We start from the raw sequence: 26,734 nt of genomic DNA, 5'->3' as shown, positions 1-26,734 counted from the left end.
AATTTTGACAATTATCAATGTTTATTTTTAAGCATTTATTTTTATCAATTTCAGTTTTTACAGTTGTATAAAATTATGGGTTTTAAGCATTTTTTCTATTTCAATCTATTCAAATTTTCACAGTTTTGGGAAATTAAGGGTTGGGCGGGTCAGACAGATAGACAGACAATTTAATGACAGTAGACATAGAGATTCAAAAAGTTACAGTTTTATGATCATTAAAACACCAACTGTCAACATCAACTGTCAAGCAGCATTTTTCTTACTTTGCCTACCTGTAAATTGTTATTATAGATGGAAATATTTTTCGTTGGTTTGTGTTTGAAAGGTGAAATTGATGTTTACCGACATTTACCAGTAAAAGTCTAATCCTTCCAAACCTACTCTTATGGCAGCATAATATACTGCCACTGCACCACTGGGCTATCTTGCATTTTCTACATATCCAGTAATTGGATTAGAGTTTGTGGGGGCCCTGCGCCAGAGCAAGTGGGCCCCCCTGCTTTCTGCCAGGCGGAGCAGGGCAAGCCCCCGCGCACCATCCTCCCTCCCAGGCAAGAGTGCCCATGGGCGGGTGGAGCAGGACGGGGCACCGGGGCGCCCATTTTTCCAGGGCCCCTGGGTACAGGCCCCATTGACCCAGTGGCTAATCTGCCACTGCCAGTAAATCAATAGTCCTAACTTAATGTGACACCTCCCACCAACCTGGCATTTTGTAAACATCTTACACTAAATACCCAAACGTGCTATTAGAAAATTTGCTGGCATGTTGTACAGGTCATCAGTGTTTTGGTTTCTGATCTGGTACCTTAGTGGCACTGCACAGGAACACCTAACAGTAGGTGACTCCACTGTTTAGTTGGAATGTCAGTGATTATCCTTTGAGAAGACAAGAAGAGAGTTGTGAGCAGAGGTCGATTATTCTTTGGATTGTCTCCTAGTTCTCTGCGTAAGTAGCACTTACCAGTGGACTGACAGGCTCATGGAATGGAAGGCTCAGGCTACTGCAGAACAGGGCAAGCACCAACTTTTCACATTTCTGTAAAACCCAAAATTAGAATCAATGCTGAGACTACCGGGAGTTGCTGCAGAGCCATGCACTTCTGAATACTGAAGGGTATGCTTTCTAACCCTGTGTATAATCAGCCTCATTTCATAACCAAGTACTTTAATACCACACACCATGCTGATGATAACACTACTTTTCTTCTTTAAGATCCATATTATATTGGATGTTGCTTTCTAAATAAATATTTTATTGCATTATTAGACTGACTCTTGGGAAATCACCCCCCTCCCCGCTTTTTGCGCTCACTCCTTCCACATTCTCACTTCTTTCAGTCACTGATTAAAAGAACAGCAGCAACAGTAAAAAACTATTTAGCTGAGACATTTCACTATCAGAGGCACCTGCTGTGATCTACATGGAGGTATCATATGTACAGAACATGGGATAATAAGGGCCAAATTTTCAAGAGGCCCCTGAAAATGTGGCCTCCCTTTTAGCTTTTCTTTTTGCAAGTGCACAAAGGGCTACATCTGTGAATGAAGACTAGCACTTACACAAACAATTGTTTTGTGTGCATAAGTGGAAGGTTTGTGTGCACACATGGATACACTTACTCATCTCACACGTATATTTTCAAAGGCCCTTTGAAAATTTGGCTCTGGGTGTCTGCTAAATAACATTAATTTATTGACCCTGTTTCTTTAAGAATACAGAATCTTAAACACATTAAATCATCTGATACTTTTTAGAATTTGGAAACGATAAACTCTTTTCTGCTTCCTATTCTGTCTAATCCCCTTTACAAATCTTTTCCCAATGCATCCACACACAGCTACAATTAAAAGAAATCTTTTATTTAGAAAGTTTGCCACCAAGGACCAATTAACAGTAGGTAATCAGCACAAATCTCTGGCAGTAGTTGGCCAAATGTTCCACGTTAATATAAATGCATATATAATGGTGAAAGATGGTTAGTAGTACAATATAAAAAAAGCATACATGCTTTAAGTTCATGGTAACTTAAGAAACATTTATATTATCATTCTTTCGTTTTCTCAGTTGGTGCCAGGAACTTTGTTTCTGAACTGCCAGTGAGCCATTACATTTCAACTTTGTTCGGTAACCAACCAAAGGAAATCTTTGTAGCCAATTCCTTTTCCCTACAGAAACTTCACTACTCAACTCCAAAAGATCTGAACAATTCCAGATATCACTGAGATGCACAAGCTCCCTCTTGTATTTGTGATGCTTGGTTCATGGTGCAAGCTGCTGAGTATACTGGAGTTTACCGCACAGACTTTCAGAATAGAGTTATATTTCATGGGGGATTTAATAGCTGAGGAGACTGGCAATGGGGAATTCTGTGTCTATATTTATTGGTATATATTTGTACCCACCTTCTGGTCAAGGTCATCAAGGCCATGCAGTGCTCTATCCCCTTTGTTACAACGGCTGTGGCGTGTGTTTTCACAGTCGTACTCTACCTCGGGCTTCAACAGGTTACGGCAGAGTGTACACACCCATTCTCCCCTGCAAGATAGCAAAATGTCATGTCCTGAATTGAAAGGACAACTGATACCTAATGGAAAGCTTTGGCGAAAACGGTATTTAGAAACAATTCTGGTCTTTTATAATACATCTTCTCTACTGATATCTATTATTTGAATTAAAATAGGCCCCAATCAGTCCCTTCCCCAAAGATTTACCATCTAATTTAACACAAGATGCTTGCTACATCCACTGTGGCAAAAGGATGGAGCGGAGGGAGGGAGGAGGAGGGAAATTGTAATAAGCGCATATGTGAGCATACCCTATTGAGTGCACAGCTAGATGATTTCCAGCTTAGTTTTTTTTTTAATTAAAATATAGGGAAAACAATCAATGCAATAAATATCGGAGATCCCTGGGGCCACTGTCAGTATTTCTCTCTCTTTGATCCTTACTGATCAGAGCCTTTCCATTGATTTTAGGGGAGACTGGTTCAGACCCTTATAGATTATAGAGTCAGTTATTCAAAGTATACAAAGGATTTATACAAAGAGATACTCGTCAAGCTACAGTAAATCCTCAATAACCGCTGAAAAAGAAGTGGTTCAAAACATCAATGGGCAAAGAACTCAAAGTTATCTCCATGTGTGTTTGCTGGGATAAATGGCCCCAAATGATTGAAAGGGACTCTGCATGGATGTAAGGGGTCCATACTGGCAGATCCTTTAGCAGGAGCCCCATTGGTCTCAATGGAACCCTGACAGATGCAACTTTTGTAGAATCCAGGCCTAAATATCTACCATTAAAAAAAGTTACAATGATGGGCAAACAGCATTGCCGCACCTCCTTCCCCTGAAAAAGAACTAGCTACATTTAGGGACTAAATGGCTTCAACAGGGATGAATCTGAAGCTGGCCCACCAAGTTTATGTTATAGGGAAATTTGCTTTATACAATGTTTTGAAACTATGTTTTAACAATTTAGCTATTTCTAGCAACAACAACAAAATGAAATCTTGCAGGCTTGGGCGGAGAAAACCAGTACCCCACCTTTCAAGGGATTTCCATCATTTTAGAGGCAAATTTACCTGCACTCCACACAAATGTGGTGTCTCTGACTCTTCCTTTTGTAAATGACCTACATCTGAAATTCAGAATCATGGAACTGAGATTTACAGATGTTGGCAGGTTGAGAGAGATGAGTAGGACCCAGGGGCTACTGCAGAAGCACTGGTTCTCTGTACAAAAGCCCCAGCCTTCCACAAATATCTTAAGAGTCATAGGTCTGAAGTTGAGGTCATGTATTTAGAAGGCCTTGCTGCCTGCCTTCTTTGTGTGTGGGGGGGGGGGTGGGACAATCTCCCCCTAATGAAACCAGGAGGAAACTCTACAAAATGAAACTCACTGATTTTCCTGGTCCTTGCACTGTTTTTTACCCCGACAGAGGATAATCTGAACTTTACCACAGATTTTATACAAAATCTAGGGATTTAGTTGTCTCCAACACACTGCATTCATGTTTATAAAATTCAAGTCAGCCTCTCCATTATAGTGCTGGCTGGAGGAGATCATAGATACTGTTAGTAATTCATCTGACTCCTGGTATGAGAGAATGGGAAAATTTTCCTGCCTTTTGTAAAATGACCAAAAAAGGCAATACAGAGCGAGAACGTGATAGAGCCCTTGTAACACTGACATATATGTCCCTCAGGCAGAATCAGAGACAGAATAAGGGAAGTGTTATATGTACTCACACTGGGAAGCTGAGCAGAGCTGGAACATGGCATGAGAGATGGAACACTTTGGGGCAGTGATCACAACACAACAGTTCTCCTCCATTCAGACAAACGGCACAGAAATCCTCATTCTCAATTGGATTGGCTTCCTGAGCGAGCAGAGATTTTTTCATGCTGGGGATGCCATTCCCATTGCTAAGCTTGTGATCAACAGGAGGGATATCTACAAAAGCAGATGGTGCCTGTCCGGCTGGGCGGCTGATGGGGAACTTCCTATCTTCGTATGTGGGAACTGGTCCTTCAGGTGGATTATCTTGATTGACCTTGGAAGAAAGAAATCCAGAACAATAGAATCATCTTTTTCACATCTGATGCCCTAACTGTAACAGAGGCCTATCTGAAGTGGACTCTGCTAGATACAGCATTGGACTGGAACTCCAGTCTCTGCTACTGGCCTGCTAGGTGACCGTGGCCAAGTCACTTCCCTTCCTGGCCTCAATTTCCCTATCTGTAAAACAGAGATAATGATACTGACCTCCATCATAAAGTGCTTGGAAAGCTAAAGATGAAAAGTACTATGTAAGAGCTGGATATTATTAATTATTTATTATTATTATTAAAAGTCTGTCACGGGAACCAGTTCCAGATTAGATGTCAACTCTATATTGTTTTTCGTGACAACTAAATTCCATGCAGAATCTCTGGTGAATGCAAGTTTTAAAGGAAATCCACTTTTGTGTCAAAAAGGGACTACGTCTTTTGCTCTCATCTACGTTAATGCCAAACCTACATTGATTTCAATGGGAACAAGTTCAGGCCCAAAGCTATGTTGAGGAGGCAGAAGGTTCCTTTTTAAATACTATTAAATTGAACATCAGTTCTAAAGCATAGGTCTGACGGGTCTTAGCTTTGTTTTTAAGCAGTTCGCCCTGTATGATGGATGGATCAAAGCGGCCAGTTACAGCACCAATATACAACCACTGCTTTGGTGTCGAAGCCCATCAGAAGTATTCCTGAAAGGGAAGTAACAGGGTGGTGGGGGATACTCTAAGAACACAGCTAACCAGTGCTGCAGTAGTTATTAATCTTGGGGTTTTATACTGCTACCCATCACCAAAGTATCTAGAGTATCTTAGAATAGTAAAATCCATCAGCAGAGCAGTTCAGAGTATCACAAGAAGCCTAGCAAAGTCAGTGGGGGAAGAGAGAAAGCAAGCAAGCAAACAACCAACCATGCAAACCCAACTCACTTTTATAGCCATACTTGAAGACTGGGTACCACATTCAATTATCAGAAGGAAAGTCTCATCTTGGTCATCTTTCTGGGGCTGCAGTTTGAACACTGGAAGCTCCCCAGATTCTGATGCACATATTTTCAGCCGTTCCAATCGCACATAGGGGATCTTCAGCTCTTTAGTATAAGCTCTGAAATTATGATCAAATTCATTAGTATCGTACAGAGTCCTCTTCTCCTAATTTCAACATCTTTTCCGTATTACTCTGTTTGTTTTTTTTCTTTCAGGCAAAGCATTAAAGCACATGCCTAAAGGTGAAGTCAGTGGAATTTATGCACACACTGCTGTGCTTTGCTAAAGAGGAACAGGACTCCTCACCTTTTTAAATTTAATCATGTGCTTAGCTACTTTGCTGAATTGGAGGCCTAAATGTCTACCTATAATGTCTGCCTTCCTGCCTTTGTGCTTCAACTGCCCAAAGCTAGTTAGGGCAGACACTCTTCAGAGTGTGACTGGCTTCAAGAAAGATCACACTAGCCACATCATTTCAAAGTGAAAATATTTGGAAAACAATATTTGGAAGCAAAATTATGCAAAAATGGCAAGATAATTTAGAGTCCTGCACTCCTTGTTCTGTTGTATCTTTCTGGACTATACAGGACTTTTCATATATAATTTGGATTATGTGGCATTTTAGTAGTTCCAATGGTATAGTCTATAAGTAGTGACATGTTCATGATCACAAAGTGTGTCACAGAAGATGTACGAATCCAACATTGCTTTGAAAATGAAGTTTTCCAGTTTATGAAAATGCTTTTTAAAATGTAAATCTGTCTGCCCTGAGCTGGGCTGAGACCTCCAACTCATTTCATACAGGTGAATAAAGTGCTATAAAATGGTAAGGACCTTTAGCTGTAAAATGTGTATGCGTATTTTTTATAAGAAACCGGAGCAGAATAATGTTGTATTTAAGGAGAATTAACTGATACTTGATTATAAACGAGACAGCTAAAATAAAAATGAGCTTCAACAAGGGTCTGGAAGTGTCTTTGTTTTTCTGCCAAGGTGATAACGTATCTTCACTTGCACATGATCTTATTTAATCACCTACCCCTCCCTGACCCCATACACTGCTAGATCCCTATTATACACTGCCAGTATTGCTGTGTTAAGTGTACATTCCACTGAAATTAGGAACAAAAGAGGTGTTGGTAGATTTCTTGTTTTGTTCATCAGTGATATGCAGGCCCAGATTCTCACCCATACCAGAGCTCTGTGCAACATAGCTACAGAGGTGGAGGGGACGGTGTGTGCAATAGGAGACACCTTTGTGCTCCCCCAAGTCCCAAGATGGCTGGGGCCCATTTCACACCTCTTAAAAATACCAGTGCAATTTCAAAAAGCCCTTTCAAATTCTTTCAAGCAACTGGAATATATGGCATTAGCCATGGTTGTTACTTTATGTCTTCTGGAATTATTAGTTACAAGGCAACCTGTTTTCTTTTAAAACAACCTGCCAACAACACTAAGCTGGATACACTCTGACAACGTGCATCAAATTTCATGGCCAGTACTTCTATGCAGAAAGTGATACTATTACCTGATGTTCTGATTACTTTTTACATCCATCCCAATATTTTCCTCTTCATAATTACTGGACTCTGGAACAGAAAAGAAAATTAAGAAAATATCTATAATATCAGAGTCAGATTAGGGTAGAGAGGCACTTTAATATTCACATAATGTGATATCATATTGGCAATCTGGAATAATTTCATATCTGTCTAAGGGTACGTCTACACTACAAGACTATTTCGAATCTACTTAATTCGAATTTGTGGAATCGACCTTATGAAGTCGAAGTTGTGTATCCACACTAAATACACTAATTCGACTGTCTGAGTCCACAGTAACGGGGCCAGCGTCGACTTTGGAAGCGGTGCACTGTGGGAAGCTATCCCACAATTCCCGCAGTCCCCGCTGCCCATTGGAATGCTGGGTAGAGCCCCCAATGCCTGCTGGGTGAAAAAATGTGTCGAGGGTGGTTTTGGGTAACTGTCATCATTGAACCGTCACTCCCGCCCTCTCTCCTTGAAAGCGCCGGCGGGAAATCTGTTCGCGCCCTTCTCTGGTCGTTTACAGCTCGGACGCCAAAGCACTGCGAGCATGGAGCCCGCTGCGATCATCGCTGCACTTATGGCCGTTGTCAACTCCTCGCACCTTATCGTCCACGTCTTCCACAGTCAGCTGCTGAGAAATCGGGCGAGGAGGCTCCGGCAGCGCGGTGAGGACAGGAAGTCACAGAGTGGCGCAGACCTGTCACAAAGCAGGGTACGCCGCGCAGTGGAGATCATGGTGGCAATGGGTCAAGTTCATGGTGTGGAACGGCGATTCTGGGCACGGGAAACAAGCACAGACTGGTGGGACCGCATAGTGCTGCAGGTCTGGGATGAATCACAGTGGCTGCGGAACTTCAGGATACGTAAGGGCACTTTCCTTGAACTCTGTGACTTGCTGTCCCCTGCCCTGAAGCGCCAGGACACCCGGATGCGAGCAGCCCTGACTGTGCAGAAGCGAGTGGCCATAGCCCTCTGGAAACTTGCAACGCCAGACAGCTACCGGTCAGTAGCGAACCACTTTGGCGTGGGCAAATCTACCGTAGGGCTTGCTGTGATTCAAGTAGCCCACGCAATCGTTGAGCAACTGTTCTCAAAGGTAGTGACCCTGGGAAACGTCCAGGTCGTCATAGATGGCTTCGGCACGATGGGATTCCCAAACTGCGGTGGGGCTATAGATGGGACTCACATCCCTATCCTGGGACCGGCCCACCAGGCCAGCGAGTACATTAACCGAAAGGGCTACTTTTCTATGGTGCTGCAAGCACTGGTGGACCATAGGGGACGTTTTACCAACATCTACGTCGGGTGGCCGGGCAAGGTTCATGACGCGCGTGTGTTCAGGAACTCTGGTCTATTTAAGCGCCTCCAGGCAGGAACTTTCTTCCCGGACCACAAAGTAACGGTTGGGGATGTGCAGATGCCTACAGTGATCCTCGGGGACCCAGCCTACCCGCTAATGCCCTGGCTCATGAAGCCCTATACAGGCGCCTTGGACAGTGAGAAGGAGCTCTTCAACTACCGGCTGAGCAAGTGCAGAATGGTGGTGGAGTGTGCTTTCGGACGTCTCAAGGGGAGATGGCGGAGCTTACTGACTCGCTCGGACCTCAGCGAAAAAAATATCCCCGTTGTTATTGCTGCTTGCTGTGTGCTCCACAATCTCTGAGAGAGCAAGGGGGAGACCTTTATGGCTGGATGGGAGGTTGAGGCCAATCGCCTGGCTGCTGATTACGCTCAGCCAGACAGCCGTGCGGATAGAAGATCCCAGCGGGAAGCGCTGTGCATCCGGGAGGCTTTGAAAGATAGGTTCCTCGGAGAGCAGGGTAACCTATGACTCTCCAGTTGATTTACAGAGAAGGTGAACCTGAGCCTGTTTCAGTGACTGTTGACTTCGATCTGCGGTTACATACCCCGTTCTCCAGGTTTCCCCCCTTCCAACACACGTTTTAAAATAACTTTAATGGAACACTGATTATTAATAAAGTTTTCTTTAATTATGAATTCCTGTTCAAGGGTTGAAACATGGACGCGGACTGTGGTGGGTACGGTGTGCACTGATGTCCAGACCGCTTCTACACTAGAGGAATGACAGGCTCCTGCTCCTACAGCGGTCTCTGGGGGGAGGACGGTTGCAGGTGGGTGTGCAGGAAGGGGTGGGTTTGCAGGAAGGGGTGAGGGGTGCCGTCTTTGGGATGGAGTTTGGATGCAGGCTCTGGACTGGGGGTTGGGGCGTAGGAAGGTGTGAGGGGTGTGTGGGAAGGGTGAGTATGTGTCCGTGGATGAGGGCTCTTGCTGGGGCTCAGGGCATCGGAGAGGCTCGTGGCTAGGGGGGAAGGGCATGGTAAGGGCAGCCTGCCTTGCCATTTGTGGATGTCAGGCGCTAGGACCCTGGGGCAGCATACACCTCACAGACTGACCCGGGGCAGCATTCACCTCCCAGAATGACCCTAGTGCCTAGTGACTGCAGTCTGTGTGTGTCCTGCTGTTGATCCTGCCCCCAAGTCTGTACCCTGGTAATGGAGGCTGTCCTATGCAATTAAAAAACCCCTCCCCTCCCTTCACACAAAGTCTTCTGACAGGGAAAACGTGACGGAAACAGTGAATAACAACAAACTACTTTTAATACTCAACTACACAGTGGGGGGATGAAACTTGGATTTGGGACTGGGTGATCCAGGAAGGGAAGCACTTCTCATACTTTAGGGAATGAGAGCTGTTTGGTACATGAGCGCTCTGCTGGGGTGGGTGGAGTGACAGTTTTCACGGCCCCTAGCGCCCCTCCTTCTTGTGATTTTTGGTGAGGGGGGGACAGGACTTTGTGGCGGGGGAAGGCGGTTGCAGATACAGTTCAGGGGGGCTCTCTGCTCCTGCCTGCGGTCCTGCAGAACATCTACAAGGCGCCGGAGCGTGTCCGTTTGCTCCCTCATTAGCCCAAGCAGCGTTTGAGTCGCCTGCTGGTCTTCCTGCCGCCACCTGTCCTCCCGTTCGCTGTGTGAGCGCTGGTGCTGACATAGGGTCTCCCTCCACTGTCTCTGCTCGGCCGCCTCGGCTCTGGAGCAAGCCATCAGTTCAGAGAACATGTCGTCCCTAGTCTTTTTCTTTCGCCGCCTAATCTGCGCCAGCCTCTGTGAGGGGAATGCCAGGGCAGTTCGTGAAAGACCCGCAGCTGTGTGATGGGAAAAAGGAAGTGATTTCCTTGAAAAGATACATGTTTGCGAACACTGAACACAGTCTAGTCAGTTTCTGTGAACAAGACCATACAGGGCACCTAGTCTCACGAGCTCTCAGGACAAGTTCGAGATTTCGGAATACGCTTTCATTGGCTGCGGTCTTGCACAGGAGATCGGACAAGCGGGGCGGTACAGCTGAATCCGTGTAGCAGCCAGGCCTGGTAAGCACTACACTATAGGCTGCTTAACAGTTAATGGATAGCTGTGCCCTCCCGCTGAAGGCAATCTGTAAAGCATAAAGTCTGACCCTGTTCCAGCCCCTCGCGGCTGTGCACGGGAAAGATCACTGTATGCTTTTCCTCTGTGGCCTCCAACACGTGGCTGTTAAACGAAGGTCATTGCTATGCAAAGTAAAAGTCAAGCATTCACAATAGTAACAGTACACTAATTGCCCTAATTAGATGCAGCAGTCGCCGAACGAGATTACCCTGAGGCGGGTCACTCGGAGAGAGACAGAGAGGATGCTGCTCGAATCCCTGCACAGACCAGGACCGTACGCTGCAATGCTGGTGGAGGCAATGATTCCGCTGTACATTAGGATGGCCTGGCGCGGAAGAGTGTGCTTCCACGGAGCACCAAATAAGGCACCTCTCCCCAGGAACCTCCTGCGGAGACTTTTCGAGCTGCTCTCCGAGAGCTTCGTGGAACTGTCCCAGGAGGATTTCTGTTCCATCCCTATATGTGTGGACCTTCTCTTTATATAGTTTGTTAAGGAAAAGTTTTTATATAGTTTTTACATATTTTTTATTCCTGTTTTTTAACAAATAAATGTTTCCATGTTTATAGCACTTACTGACTGATCCTTCCCCTGATTCTGAGTCCGGGTTAACGGCCGGGGAGGGTTGGTAGGGGATCTCTGTGAGGGTGATGAAGAGATCCTGGCTGTCGGGGAAAGCGGTATTGTAAGCGCTGTCGCCTGCGTCGTCCTCCACAAACCCTTCCTCATCTTCCCCATCGGCGAACATCGCCGAGGAACTGCCCCTCGACACTATCCCATACTCAGAGTCCACGGTCACTGGTGGGGCAGTGGTGGCAGACCCACCTAGAATGGCATGCAGTGCCTCGTAGAAGCGGCATGTCTGGGGCTGTGCTCCGGAGCGTCCGTTTGCCGCTCTGACTTTTTGGTAGCCTTGTCTCAGGTCCTTGATTTTCACGCGGCACTGCGTTGTATCCCGGCTGTATCCTCTGTCTCTCATGGCTTTGGAGACCTTCTCGTAGGTCTTTGCATTCCGTTTGTTGGAGCGCAGCTCCGAAAGCACAGACTCATCGCCCCACACAGCGATCAGATCCAGGACTTCACGGTCTGTCCATGCTGGGGACCTCTTTCTATTCTGGGATTGCATGGACTCCTCTGCTGGAGAGCTCTGCATCGTTGCAGGTGCTGCTGAGCTCGCCCCGATGTCCAACCAGGACATGAGATTCAAAGTGCCCAGACAGGAAAAGGAATTCAAATTTTCCCGGGTCGTTTCCTGTGTGGCTGGTCAGAGAATCCAAGCTTGGACTGCTGTCCAGAGCGTCAACAGAGTGGTGCACTGTGGGATAGCTCCCAGAGCTAGTAAGTTCGATTTGCATCCACACCTAGCCTAATTCGAGATAGCCATGTCGAATTTAGCGCTACTCCCCTCGTCGGGGTGGAGTACCGAATTCGAACTAAAGAGCCCTCTAGGTCGAATTAAACGGCTTCCTAGTGTGGACGGTTGAGCGGTTAATTTGAATTAACGCTGCTAAATTCGATTTAAAGTCCTAGTGTAGACCAGGCCTCAGGTAATTACTTGCCCCCCATCACTCACAGTATCTGAGCACCTCACTAAACATTACCGTCTTTGTCCTCACAACACGTCTGTGCGGTAGAGAATCACTATTATCCCCATTTACAGATAGGGAACTGAGGCACTGAGTTAGGCACCTAAATACCTTTGAGGATCTGGGCCTAAATGACTTGCCGAAGATCACACAGGATATTTGTGGTGGAGCAGGAATTGAATACGACTCTCCCACAGCCCATCCTTCCTCACACACACAAGCACCATTTTTCTCCTCCCCATGTGGCACCATGCGTGTAATCCTCATTACAGAATTTAACTACATAGGATTAATTTGGGAACAGGGGGCTCTATTCTATTGTCATTGACTGATTGGGCCCATTATGAACACTACCATTTTCCTCCTTAAATAAGACAATGTTAAAGAGAAAATAATCAGAACGCCACAGTTTTAAGGAGTAGGGTGACCAGATAGCAAGTGTGAAAAATCAGGACAGGGTGTGGGGAGGTAATTGGTGCCTATATAAGAAAAGCCCCAAATATCGGGACTGTCCCTATAAAATTGGGACATCTGGTCATGCTATTAAGGAGTCAACACAGAAGTGCAAGGTAAATGTTGCAGGAGCACTACATTGGATCAGATTGTGAGAGGCCCTTGTGTGGCCACCAAGGGGTCAGTATGACAGAACGTACCTGTGTCCACACCCTACATGCTATTGTAATAATCTTTGTACAAACTATGCTTTGTGAGGTATCATCTGAAAACTCAATTTGCTGATCAATAATATCATGGCAAAATGTATGTTAGGGGCATTATATGTAGGGGTGAAAGTAAGTTAAAGGACTTACCACTACACTGAAGTCCTGAGTGGGGGGTGGGGCCTCAACCAGAAGAGGCGGGGCCTTTAAATCCCCAAGCCCTTTAAATCTTGATTTAAAGGGCCCAGGGCTCCAGCTGTGGTAGCGGTGGCTGGGAGCCCCAAGTCCTTTAAATCACCCCTGGAGCTATGAGCTGCAGAGGTGACTGAGACCCCCCGGGGCTCCGTCAGCAATTTAAAGGGCCTGGGGCTCCCGGCTGCTGCTACTGCAGTGGAGCCCGGGGCCCTTTAAATTGCTGACAGAGCCCCGGGGGGTCCCGGCTGCCACTGTTACCCCAGGCTCGGGGCTCTGATGGAGATTTAAAGGGCTCGGGGCAGGGAGGAGGCATGCTCAAGGCTCTGATCTCTACACCAGCCTGCAGACTGGGGCCAGAGCACCAAGGGCAGCAGTGGCACTTAGATTGTAGCTGCCTGACACACAGTCTCTCCAGTGCTCCTTCTGGAGTGCTGAGATCCTCACTGCCCGTACAGAGTGTTGTGGCATAACTGCCAGCACCTGGTTCAATACATGTAAGACGAATGAGTTCTCTTGTTTCACTGTGGTGGAGCCCTCTTTGTATCAATTATAATCTGAGTATAACTACACTGCTCTGATAGTAATATTAATTTAGCCATTATAGAGAAAAGCAGCCAAATATGGGTATAAGTCACAGAATAATGGTTTGATCCCGCAATCCCTTACTTGCGTGAACAGTCCCATTGACTTTAACGTTTGCAGCACTGAGCCCTTACAGTGTTGGCAATTTGCCTGTGAAGGCAATTAGGCAAAGTCTCGTTCTCCATTAAGAATAGAGACGTAGTCCTTGGCCGAAGGGAATGTTATGCAGTAAAATGAGCCAAGAAAAAAAGCCACACTGTGCAATATGCTAACTTACCCAATATTTGCTATGCTACTTAAGTGTAGCACTTAGCAGTAGTCACCTTACATTTTGGAAGTAATTTTTAAAAAAGGGAGAATTTGGACTGTTCAAATCAGTTCTTCACTAGTGATCCCTATTAAGCCTGGTCTACACTACGTGTTTAAACCGGTTTAAGGAGCGTAAAACCGATTTAACGCCACACCCGTCCACACTAAGAGGCGCTTTATATCGATATAAAGGGCTCTTTAAACCGGTTTCTGTACTCCTCCCTAACGAGAGGAGTAGCGCTAGTATCGGTATTACCATTATCGGATTAGGGTTAGTGTGGCCACAGATCGACGGTATTGGCCTCCGGGTGGTATCCCACAGTGCACCACTGACCGCTCTGGACAGCAATCTGAACTCGGATGCAGTGGCCAGGTAGACAGGAAAAGCCCCGCGAACTTTTGAATATTTCCTGTTTGCCCAGTGTGGAGCTCCGATCAGCAAGGGTGGCGATGCAGTCCGAAATCAAAATAAAAAAAGAGCTCCAGCATGGACCATGTGGATGTGATCGCAGTAAGGGCAGGCAAATCTGTTCTATCAGCGCTCCGTTACAGAAGATGAAATTCAAAATCATTTTTTAAAAATCTCCAGATAGACGCCATAGCAGGGACTCAGCGCACTGCTGCGTGACAAGCGTAACGGAAAGCCAAAGAATCAAATGGACGCTCATGGACTGGAGGACTCAAGCTATCCCACAGTTCTTGCAGTCTCCGAAAAGCATTTGCATTCTTGGCTGAGCTCCAAATGCTTCTAGGGTCAAACACAATGTCCGCGGTGGGGGAGGGCATAGCTCAGCAATTTACGCACCCCCCACCCACCCCCAGAAGTGAAAGGGAAAACAATCCTCTCTTGACTCTTTTACATGTCACCCTATCTTTGCTGAATGCTGCAGATAGACACAATGCTGCAGCACTCAACACCAACATCCTTGCTCCCCACCCCGCCATGGGTGGCTGATGGTGCAATAAGACTGATATCCATTGTCATCATCAGCCTATGGGCACATGGGGCAGTGCAAAAGGACTGGTAACCATGCCGACTAGCATCCGTGAGGTCGATCAAGGGCGCCTGGCCCTAATTTTTCCTGGTAGATGGTGCAGTATGGCTGGTAACCGTCCTCATCATAGCAACAGGGGGCTGAGCTCCATCAGCCCCCACCCTTCATGTGTAAAGAAAAGATTCAATTGTCCCTGGACTAGCAGCGGGATGCTGGGCTCCTCTCCTCCACACTGCTTAATGTCCTGTCTGGACTATCATAGCAGCTGGAGGCTGCCTTCCACTCATTTCTCACTAACAAGTCACTGTGTCTTATTCCTGCATTCTTTATTACTTCATCACACAAGTGGGGGGACAATGCTACGGTAGCCCAGGAAGACTGGGGGAAGAACAGAATCAACAGGTGGGGTTGTTGCAGGAGCACCCCCTGTGAATAGCATACAGCTCATCATTCCTGCAGGATCTGACACAGAGCAGCTGTGCTCTCTGGTTCTATGATACAGTGGTTCTCTAGTACACTTGCCCATATTCTAGGCAGGACTGATTCTATTTTTAGATACCAAAAAGGAGGGATTGACTCAGGGAGTCATTCCCAATTTTGGCTTTTGCGCCCCTGGCTGATCTCAGCCAGGGGCACTTATGATAGCAGCAAATGGTGCAGTGCAAAAGGACTGGTAACCATGATCATCTTATTACCAATATATGGTATGGTAGATGGTGCAATATGGCTGGTAACCATCTCTGCTGTCATGCAAAAGCAAAAGCATGCTGCTTTGTAGCGCTGCTGAATCGCCTCTGTGAGCGGCATCTAGTACACATACGGTGACAGTCACAAAAGGCAAAACAGGCTCCATGATTGCCATGCTATGGCATCTGCCAGGGCAATCCAGGGAAAAAAGGCGCGAAATGCTTGTCTGCCGTTGCTTTCCCAGAGGAAGGAGTGACTGACGACTTTTACCCAGAACCACCCGCGACAATGATTTTTGCCCCATCAGGCACTGGGATCTCAACCCGGAAATTCCAAGGGGCGGGGGAGGCTGCGGGAACTATGGGATAGCTACGGAATAGCTACCCACAGTGCAACGCTCCAGAAATCGACGCTAGCCTCGGACCGTGGACGCACACCACCGATTTAATGTGTTTAGTGTGGCCGCGCGCACTTGATTTTATACAATCTGTTTTGCTAAACCGGTTTATGTAAATTCGGAATAATCCCGTAGTGCAGACGTACCCTAAGTCTCATTAACAGGAGATCTTCTAAGAGAACTAATCCTCCGAGCACTTCACATCAATACACCACTTGCAAGCTTTCAGCCCTTTCTGATTCAGTGATGTGCTAGATAATTTGAGAGATAAGATTTCCATGTTTTTCCTCTACAAATGAGACTAAACATTTCTTTCCACTGTGTTAGGTACTTGATAATGTTTTAAACAATGCTGAAGTAGTCTGCAGTACAATAAAATGAATTACATTTAGTTAGGTATAGAAATGACCACACTGTACTGCAAGGCCTGCGAGTATGGCAGTGTTGAGCTGTGTGAGATCTTGTCATGAGTTGGGTTAAAATCCCTGTTGATGTTGATACGTGTGAACTCATGCTTCAATTAACATAACTGGAAACATAAGCCCCACATGTGACATAAGTATGTGTGAACCTGTCCAGGAGCTTTGGGGCAGAGTATTGTTTTTGGGTAAGGGTATGTGGGAGTGAGAGAGAACATAAACAGGGATTGGGGTCACAGACAAGACTGAGGATGAGGAAAAGAGGCAACAAAAAACCCCAAGCAGGATCCTGTGAACACAATATGACCCTGGAAAAGGCTAGAGAGCCTGCTTTTGGGTCAAGTGTTGGCTAAAGGGGCATGGAGGGCTGGTAAGTTAAGAAACTGCTCTATTCTGTTCTTGGCTCCTGCATTCAGAGACACAGGACTTTGTACATTCCTCATAAATAAACAAGACTGCATTAAAGTAATACCTGTCTATCACCAATTTCTACTCCCAACTGTAACACCCACTGAGCCCCAAACTTTGACTAGCCACTTGGGTTAAAAATAGGCAACAGCAGTTACAAAAAAAAAAAGACGATAAAGAAAAACCTGGTACCTTCTTCATTTCGAAGTTGTTTTACATTGGTCAACTGCAGGCAAGCAGCACCGCTGATGGGTGCAGAAGGAGAGGCACACTGTTGCGATTTCTTGACTGAAAGATTAATAGGCTCTTCTAGCATTTTTTGCATAGGAAGAGCTAATTCATTAATGGTGTTCGGTCCAGCAGTGGCTGAGTCATTTCCAAGAGGGTCATTCATGGTACTAAAATCTTCATTTTCCAGCTTGAGAGGAAAAAGAGTAATTCAAAATTTACTGTTTACTTTTTTAAATTTCCACTCCAAGAAAATAACTCTAACAAGTCTTCACATATCATTAGAGGAGCAGGATTTCTTTTTTCAAAGTAACAACCTTCAACCTACTGACTATGACAACAACAAGCGTTATTAATTAGAGTGCATTCCTTAGCTATAAAGTAACCAGATGTGTTAGCAATTCTTACCTTGCACTTAGTGTTCCCCAGGAGTAAATCACCTGTTGCTAGGTTATCAGTTGTCCAAGGGTTCAGGTCATTTGTAGCTCTGTCTAATGCCAAGCTATAGCTAGGCACAGATTCTGGCTGAACATCAGAGGCATGATGCATGTTCTGGGATTGGTTAAGCGTTACAGTAGATACACCTTGCATCTGTGGATCAACCGACCTAGATAACCTTGTAGAAGACGGTTCCATTTCTAAAGGATTTGAAAAGCCCACAATGTTCAGTGAAGCCGAACGCTGAAAAACAAATATGTTAATCAGCTTTTAAAACAGTAAAATGCTGCTGTTATTTCTAGAGAGCATGAGATGCTGTATCTCATAATGTCTAATGAAGCCATGTCACAAGGGCTTTGAAAGTATCTATGGTAATCTCATGTCATTTACCAAAAAGCTTTATAATTTCCATGATTAAAGCCAAAATCTGGAAACATAGATTCCTGAGACTCTCCCCTGCAAGCTACCAGACTCTCTTTCTTTTATCACTATAATGGGTCCTGATTTCTTACTCCTTATAATGAATGAGAAATCTAAACACTAGAATATCGGACCAAATCCATCCCTGGTGTAACTCTGGTGATTTCAGTGAGGTTATACTAAAGATGATGTAAGAATTGGACCTAGTATAAGTGAATGCAACTTTAGTGACTTCTGTGATACGGAGCACATTACACCAAAGGATGATTTTGGCCAATTGAGCTTAAGGCACCTCTTTATAATATCAAACTGTAAATGGAAAACATACATGTTACAAATATCAGACTGTTGAAGAAAGGATGCACCTGTCTAGTTATCAGAGAAAAGGGAAAAAAACTACCCATCCAAGCAAAGTCTTTGCAAGAATAATTTTAATGAAATGTATCTGCTAGTGTTTCATGCTTTCTTGGGGCATTTCACTGTCAAACACAGAAATAAGGATATGCAAACCAAAGCAAATCCACTCATCTGTGTGACTTCTTTAAGCTGTTTTACAGCACTGTATGTGTGACATGATTGAAATCCTGACTCTTGTATAGTCCCTATCAAACAAATGTAAGTAGACTTAAGAAGTATGCAGATCTGCATTCTTTGAAGATGTGCTTCCACATTTAGTTTCTCACAGTTCAGTGATATTCATTATGCCTGAGAATTCACTGAACAAATCCTTTTAATTTAACTGCAATATCATAAGTTTTACTTGTTATACAGAGTGATAAAGAAACAGCCATTTGTTTTTTGCATTTAACAACTATTATTAGTCCATTCTGAATTCTGATAACTTGTTCCAAGTCAACAGGGCAATAATGAAGTAGCGTCAAAAGACAATTGTCCAGATTCTGCTCTGTTATATTTGTGTAAATTCTAGTATGGCACAGTACTGGGAATCAAGAGCTGAGCCAGCACTCTGGTCACTTACACACCAATTAAGACTCCTTCAGGTGGACCTGTTGGGGCCTAATTAGTGGCTTAGAATGGGCTGGGGGAAGAACTAATGAGCAAATTGGTCCAGTAACATAGGAGGTATAAGGCGGCACAGGAAAGACATGCAGGGGAGACAGAGGCAGGCTAGCAGAGCTAGAAAGGATCTCTGGTAGAGATCCCTTCCCTCTCCTTTAGCAGAGATGGTGTATGGATTGGTAAGGTGGTGGAAATGCAAGGCAAATGTAAACAAACTGTGCTGGGATATTTAGCAACTGAAGGTCTCCGAGCCTGTGTGTACTAGGCAAAAGACAGGAGTGGGATGGGGCCCTGTCACATCTGGCTAACTCCAATAAAGTCGGAAGAGGTACTTGAGTCTTACAATGCAGCCCAGGTACCTGCTGAGAACAGAGTCCAGCCCTATGACTTATTTTCACCTGAGCATGCAGTCTAATTTCCCTTTAACCACCCTGGAACTGATCCTACCGTGGGAGTTTTGCCTGAATAGGACTGCAGGATCAGGCTCTTATTAAACAAGATAAGACGACTGCATTTAAGATAAAAGGGACCTTATCTTCCCCAGCATTAGGGTAAGTTTAGGTCACTCTATCAGCACAAAACTCCACTAGAGCTTTCTTAACCAGCCACAGCAAGATTCCCCACCCCCCCGCCGCCACTGCAGGGGGGAACCTCAGGTGATGTAGGGTCACTAGATCAGCCTCTGTGCCACTGTCCCTCCTTGTGGCCAGTGCAGAGAATGTGGCTTGGGAAAAGGGAAAGTGGCTGGGTTTTCCCTGCATCTCAGCTATCTGAGCTGCTGTAACACCCTCCACTTAAACCAGCCCTCAGGTTGTCTTAACTGGCACCTGAGGACCCCATCAGAGCTGCCCCAGGACTGAGGGAATGCAATGGTGGCTGAAATCCATTTTTTTTGCAAGCTAGTAGTGGAGTTGGGAGTAGAACCCAAATGTCCTCACTTTTTATCTCCTGCTGTAATAAATATGTACATCTTTCCTCAAGAATATTACAACATTGTCACCATCTGTTACACACTAAGGCCTCACTCTGCAAAGACCCATGCATGCTGTGGGTGAAATCGTTGCCCCACTGAAGTCAATGGGAGTTTTGCCATTAACTTCAATGGTGCCAGGATTTCATCCGGTGAGTTGTCATACTGAAGACAATTGGACTACTCACAGTGCATACAGTTAGAAATATGCATCGGTCTTTGCAAGATGAGGGCCTAAAGTATTTACAATGAACACATCTAGCGAGCTGAAATTCAAGTTATACACTTATATACTTTTGACTCTGCCAGCTACAGTAGAGTTAGTGAGGAAATTTTTTAGATTGTATAAGCCAGTATAAAACATTACTCTTGCTAAAAAGGAAAAAGAATAATGAGGCCATCAAACTGCCATCTGTCTCTCCCTGGTGGCAGAAGTTAATTTTTGTGGTTATTTTAATGATGGGGAAACATTATGATCTTTCAGTACAAAATATTCAAACTCATAGTAAAGAACAGACACATTCCATTCTGATCCATGGAGCTGCTGTCAAGTGTGAAGTGAACAATGCACTGGGAACAAGGCTCATTAATATCCTATTAATTCACTCCCTAAAATAATCATTTCTTTTGCCATTAGCAAAAAATCTCTCTTTTCCCTTGGCAGCTCAGCTAGGGTTTGAAAACGTGATGGCTTCAAAGAACAGACCTTTGTTTTATGAAAGCACTATTGCTTTTACAGTGCGCCCTTTGAACAACACCAAGCATTACCTATCAGCCTGGGTAGACAGAGGTTTCAGGAGTAGGAAAATCTTTAGGGTCTGACATTTTAATGCACAGCTTGGCACACACAAATAGATCTGTGTCATTACAAATGGAATTCTTGTTATCTAATAATGAAATCTGGTCTGATGACCTTTGTGATATAATGGCTATATCCACCAATTATCCAAATACGCTCTCTGCTGAAAATTTCATACCTATGGTAGTTTAAGGTAAGAATAAATATCATGCAAAGTAACCGTGAATAAAAAGTAATACGTTATTTAAATATTTCTTTGATCACAGTAGCATTCCAAGAAGGTCCTATGCAAACATGCAGCACTAACACAGAAGAATTCTGAGATGCAAATACTTACCTTGAAAGACTGGGATTAGGATTTGTTAGGATTGTTTTGGCAAAGTCTCAAGGCTGTTGACATTAAGTGTGATTTATAAAGAAGGCTAAAACTATGAACTGCCAATTCTCTTTGCTATAAGAGAAATAACAGAGCAAATGGTTGCAGAGTAATGAACGACTTCTATTAAGTGGAGCAATCCCCATGGCAGCTCATTATGCTAGTGAGGTTAAACAAATGCACTGCTCCAATCCAGTTGTTTAACTCACCACTGACAGTAGCACTGATAAAATAGTCCATACGTGCTTCCTATTTGTATTTCACAATTACAGGGTATAATCCAAAGGATCTCTTTTCCCTCCTATGAGAAAAAAATCCAAATCTTTCTTAACCTTCTATCTTAACAAACTGGACCATGTTTAAAGTGGAGGAAGAAAGATTCCATAGAGCAGGTACGGTCACGTTTTATTTAACCTACTTTTCAGGTCAAAGCGATCGGTTTTGTTAAATACCTTTCTATGAAATATAGCTAACTGCATTAAGCATGAACATGTTTGTACTGTAAACAGCTCAACTGTTTATCCAACACACTGCAGTACCTTGGAAACTAACAGGACACTATTACAATGATTCATTCCTGAGTACTGACAACAGTCTCAGTGCTGTCCTAATATAAAGCAAGATACGCCCTTACCCTCCAAAACATATTCTTCATAAACCCTCAAATATCACTGTAGGAAAAAGCACCATTAGACATGCGGGACATTCTATACCTTGTAACCCCCATATTCCTCATTTTCATATAATTGTGATATTGCATATAAGGCATGTCATGTGAGGTATCATAGGAAAGGTTATGATCTGCTGAAAGCCATTCTTCAATGCATATGAAGTTATGAGAATGTGCTGTATGGTTGTGACTAAAATATGCTGTGGTTTTGGGAAGCACCCAGATACTAGCTCTCTAGAGACAATGCCAAATAAAGTAACCAATGCCAGGGCGGGTGTCAAACAACCCATCAACAGCTATTGTCCAGCAAGGGAGCTACAATTCAATGACTCATCTGCAAAAGGCCACATCAGGGGAATTCCTCAACCTTGCCTGGAAACTCAGCAATGCCCACTAGACATGCCTGGACTTGTGTTCTCCAAGCACACGGACTAAGGGTATAAATCAGAACACAGGGGCCCCACGCTTCCCCTTTTCTCATCTCCACATCTATGCTGCAAGCAACAAAGACACTCAGAAGACTAAGACTCCAACAGAGGGGACTGGCCCAGGGTGAAACCTGTATGTTATGAACTGCAATATCCAGTGGATTGAGAAAAACTGCTTAATCTAGATGTGACCCAGTCTAATAGAGTTGAGAGTTTAGACTGCATTCTTATGTTTTATTTTATTTTGGTAACTAACTGACTTTTTGCCTATCACTTATAATCACTTAAAATATATCTTTTGTAGTCAATAAACTTCTTTTACTGTTTATCTTTACCAGTGAGTTTGCCTGAAGTGTGTGGTAAATCTGCTCAGGTTTGCAAAGGCTGGTGTATATCCACTTTTCATTGATGAAGTGGTGAAGCAATTAATAAATGTGCACTGCTCTTCCTGAGGCACAGTGCTGGGAGCTGGGGGGATTTGGCTGGTGCCTTTCTCTGGCTATGGCTACACTTGCACTTCAAAGCGCCGCCGCGGCAGCGCTTTGAAGCACTAAGTGTAGTCAAAGCGCCAGCGCTGGGAGAGAGCTCTCCCAGCGCTGTCCGTACTCCACCTCCCTGTGGGGAATAACGTACAGCGCTGGGAGCCGCGCTCCCAGCGCTGGGGCTTTGACCACACTGGCGCTTTGCAGCGCCGCAATTTGCAGCGCTGGAGAGGGTGTGTTTTCACACCCTGCTGCAGCGCTGCAAATTTGCAAGTGTAGCCATGGCCTCTGTGTGTTTCATGAGTGGCTCTGGGAGCATTCATGCAATCAAGTTGGGTGTGGGGCTCCACATGTGGTTGTACTGAATGATAACAGTGTCCGGAGGAGATTGCTTCTTGTCACTAGCAAAGCACTGTGAGAGACAACCCAGGCTAGATAGTTAAAGGGGCACAGCGGTCCCACATTCCCAGGCTACACCTCAGGGATCCCATCACAACATGCACATGAGCAGTAGACAGAACAGAGGTCACCAGTAAAGCTTAGGACAAACGTGATGTGTTGGAGAATGCGAAAAATGCACAGCACTTCCATCTGTAGCAGATAAAATCCAGTTTTATCTCACATGATAGTAATATTGACATGACAGAATTAGAGGCATTCATGTTCATTACATCTCAGGAGAGGTAAAGAAGTTCCATCTTGAACTACCAAGGTGCAGTCCTATCATAAATTCCAAGACAAAGGTATAAGATACAATGTTTGGAAGTTGAAGCTAGACAAAGTCAGGATGGAAATAAGGAGTAAATTTTTAACAATGAGGGTAGTTAACCACTAGAACAATTTACCAAGGATAGCGGTGAATTCTCCATCACTGGCAATTTTTAAATCAAGATTGGATGTTTTCTGAAAGATATACTCTAGTTCAATCAGGGATTATTTTGGAAAACGTCTCCCGCCTATGATATACAGGAAGTCAGAATGGATGAGCGCAGTGGTCCCTTCTGGCCTTAGACTCTATAAAAGACTACCTGATATGGGAGTAAAAGAAAACGTGATGCATTTGGAAACATCACTCTGATGAGAAGCATTTGATGGGATCTACCTACCTATTTAGGTATTTCTATACCTGTGACAAACGTGGAGCTGCTCTGTAATAATGAATGAATACTGTATGTTGAGTGGGTTATTGAGATGTTTACTGTGTGAATATATTGGTTTTGTTTAATAGGGTACTGTCCTGCTGTAAGGAAAAATAAGCAGGAAGCAAAACAATGGCTCAAGATAAGCCAATCTTCAGGAAACATTTATGGGTTGGTAAGAGACAGTGTGTGACAGGAAAAGACTATGGAACACAGGATGATCAAAAGGACTATAGCAGTTTAAGAAGAAACTCTCAGGGCTAGGGAAGGCCAGGAGTTGTTTGGGATATGTTCAGGAAACCAGACTGACACAACCATGCGCTGGGAAGGTCTGAAGAGGTTAGGCCTGTCCAGGTCACTACGAGGAGACGGTAAGCCTTAAGTAGGATATACATACACACAGACTATTTGTTTTAAAAATCATTTTTTCTTATGTTTTGTTCCTACCGTGAGAATAAAGAATAGTTTGGTTTGAGGAAGGCTGTCTAGTTATTATACACTCACTGCTGGTTACACACTCACAAAGGGAAGATCTGTAAACATGATAGTGCCTATCACCATTGTATCTGAGCTTCCTATTAAAAGATGCACATGGTGCATCTGTACAATAACAATAGCATTTCTTCCCAATTCTGCATTTTATCTGCTTTAAAGTTACACCTCTAACTGATCATGAGCATGAAGGAAAATGAAACACATTCAAGCCAAGCAAATGTCATGCTCAGTTTATCACCCCCAAAATCAGAGTTACATCAAAAAATCTTACAGAATTGGCATCTGTTCTCAAATAGATTGCCCTCCCCGATCCTGTTTGCAAATAAGTAACTCACCAATGTACCCTGCAAAAACAACAGGAGGACCAAATGATTCAGGTGGTTGGTAAACTTCACCTCTAGATTCCTAGTTAGAAGTAGCCCATGTTGGTAGTGATTGAAAGTTACCGCCATCAGACAGCTGTTAATGGCTAATGTATAATGAATTTGCTGGCTCAGTCCAGTTCCCAACAGACAAAAGTCATTATCACAAAAATCACTAAATCAACCTGCATTTAATTCACTGCCTTGTTGGCATTCTCAACAGAGAACATTGAACAGGCCGGGAGACAAAACTATTCTTTCACCCAAAAAGTTGGCTCCCTCCAGAACAGAAGTGGAGTATATTGACAGGGCAGTGTGGAGAACCTTATGCCTGATTTGTGGCTAAAAAGAGGATTTCCATGCTCAGTGCTGTATTCCTAAAGGGAGCTACACAAACCCAACATTTATATTACTTGGAATAAGGAAGATTTACACAAAACACACAACTGTCTGAACATGAATACATCCACTAGCTAGATAGTCTTCAAAAACAAATGCGCTCCCCTCACAGGGAAAGGCTAGTCAGAGGCAGACAAGGAAAGACAGCAAGGCTGACAGAAATGTAAATACTCCCACAAGTGTTTTTTAAAAAAAAAAGCAGGGCAAAGGAAGATGAGAGAGCATGCAGACATTTGAAGATATATATACAGGCACTAGACCACATTCAACAAGTACACAAAGCACAGATCAGCCCAAACAGGAACGCTTCTGAACTTTGGGAAAGTGATGGCTTAAATGCCAACATTCATGACATACCCTGACTAGCAACACTTGCTTTATGTAAAGAATATCTGGTGATGGGGAATAGTATAATGGCTTTACTAGCCCTTGTTTGGAATGACCTACATGACTTACTTGAGGTTTTGCCATCTGCAAATAATGTGGTTATCCCAAAATATTATTAGCATCAGTTTTGTATAGCTTCACGCCCAAACAGATATGATCCCATATAGTGACACAGAGGCTAGTTATTAGTCAGTAGCCTCAGATGCACACCATAAATATGTTGCAAAATTAAAACACAGGTGTCTAATCACATGAGCAATCAAGCCTGGCAAAAAAACCAAAACAAAACAAAAAACCAACTTAGGGCTACAAGTCGTTGGAATGGAAATTTTGAACTCTCTGTTAACAAACCCTGCCCAATTTATCACTAATCAGTTTATTCTGAGTTACTGCTACATCCTAGCTCTAAAACGTCTCAATTTTCCACTGCTTCCTCTTTAAACAGAGGTTCTTGGCAGCACAGAAATCATCATGCTCCATTAGGAAAGCAGTGTGTGGAGAGGGGGGAACTGGTATAATGAACTTGAGCAGAATTGGGAAGCACCATTTACATGTCTAACACCAATTATTACTTGAAAGGGAGAACAGTTTTTCTTTTATTAAAAGAATGTTCATATTTGCCTCCTGTCATTCTATCTGTTATGTTTTCTGACTGTAATGTTTTAGTGCTCTACTCAGTTAAATAAAATATATTAGCATTTTACAGTGGTCTCATATAACTTGTATGTGGAAGATGAAGGGGCCCAACACTACCTGTACCAAGGCAAATGTTGCCAGGATGGAGATCTATATAGAAACGTACACTCAAATGCAGCCAAAATAGACCAAAACCACCATGGTGTCCATCTCTCTTTTTTAATTATGTGGGAACCAATCTCCCATTCAAAGCAAGAATTAGCACGTCAGGAAAACTGCCTTCCTTATTAGAAAGCTTCCACAGAAACAGTTTGCAGGGGACCTTGCCACACACTTCCCTTTACATTCACTTTGAAATCAGCGATTAGCAGGGTCTTGAGTATGTCATGACATCACTCCCAAAATGGCCAATTACAATATATTAACAACAGGAACAACAAAGCTTTGTAGTACAGGGGTGCTGCAATCTCAGCCACAGCTAACCAGTACGCCAGTGACATTGAGAGAGCTTAGCTTTCTTTACAAAAATATTTACACCAGTCAGGTCTGTTAAGACACCTGTCATTCTTTCCTTTCTCTCTTTCCTTCTACAAGTACCCTTCTTCTCTTCTCTTCCATTCTCATATTCAGAATCCTCCTTTCACTTCCTCTCTCTTCTTGCCTTTCCATCTAAGCTTCCTTCTGCTCTATACCTAGTTCTTTCTGTCACCTTCCCAAG

At 44.1% G+C, this 26,734-nt stretch overlaps 1 protein-coding gene across 2 annotated transcripts in view; it reads right to left on the bottom strand.

Annotated features, from left to right (window-relative positions):
* TRIM66 (tripartite motif containing 66) overlaps positions 1-26,734 on the bottom strand; it is an 80,667-nt gene that overhangs the window by 5,514 nt on the left and 48,419 nt on the right. For both annotated transcript variants that reach the window (XM_045014894.1, XM_045014895.1), the window contains exons 12-18: positions 17,404-17,676; positions 16,960-17,185; positions 7,068-7,128; positions 5,483-5,657; positions 4,251-4,555; positions 2,407-2,539; positions 965-1,039 (exon numbers count right to left, since the gene is read on the bottom strand). In XM_045014894.1, the coding sequence (XP_044870829.1) occupies positions 965-1,039; positions 2,407-2,539; positions 4,251-4,555; positions 5,483-5,657; positions 7,068-7,128; positions 16,960-17,185; positions 17,404-17,676 (1,248 nt within the window). The remainder of the gene's footprint in view (positions 1-964; positions 1,040-2,406; positions 2,540-4,250; positions 4,556-5,482; positions 5,658-7,067; positions 7,129-16,959; positions 17,186-17,403; positions 17,677-26,734) is intronic.

The sequence above is a fragment of the Mauremys mutica genome, chromosome 4 (assembly GCF_020497125.1).
Source record: "Mauremys mutica isolate MM-2020 ecotype Southern chromosome 4, ASM2049712v1, whole genome shotgun sequence".
NCBI lineage: Eukaryota > Metazoa > Chordata > Testudines > Geoemydidae > Mauremys > Mauremys mutica.
This window is presented reverse-complemented; position numbering and strand designations above follow the sequence as displayed.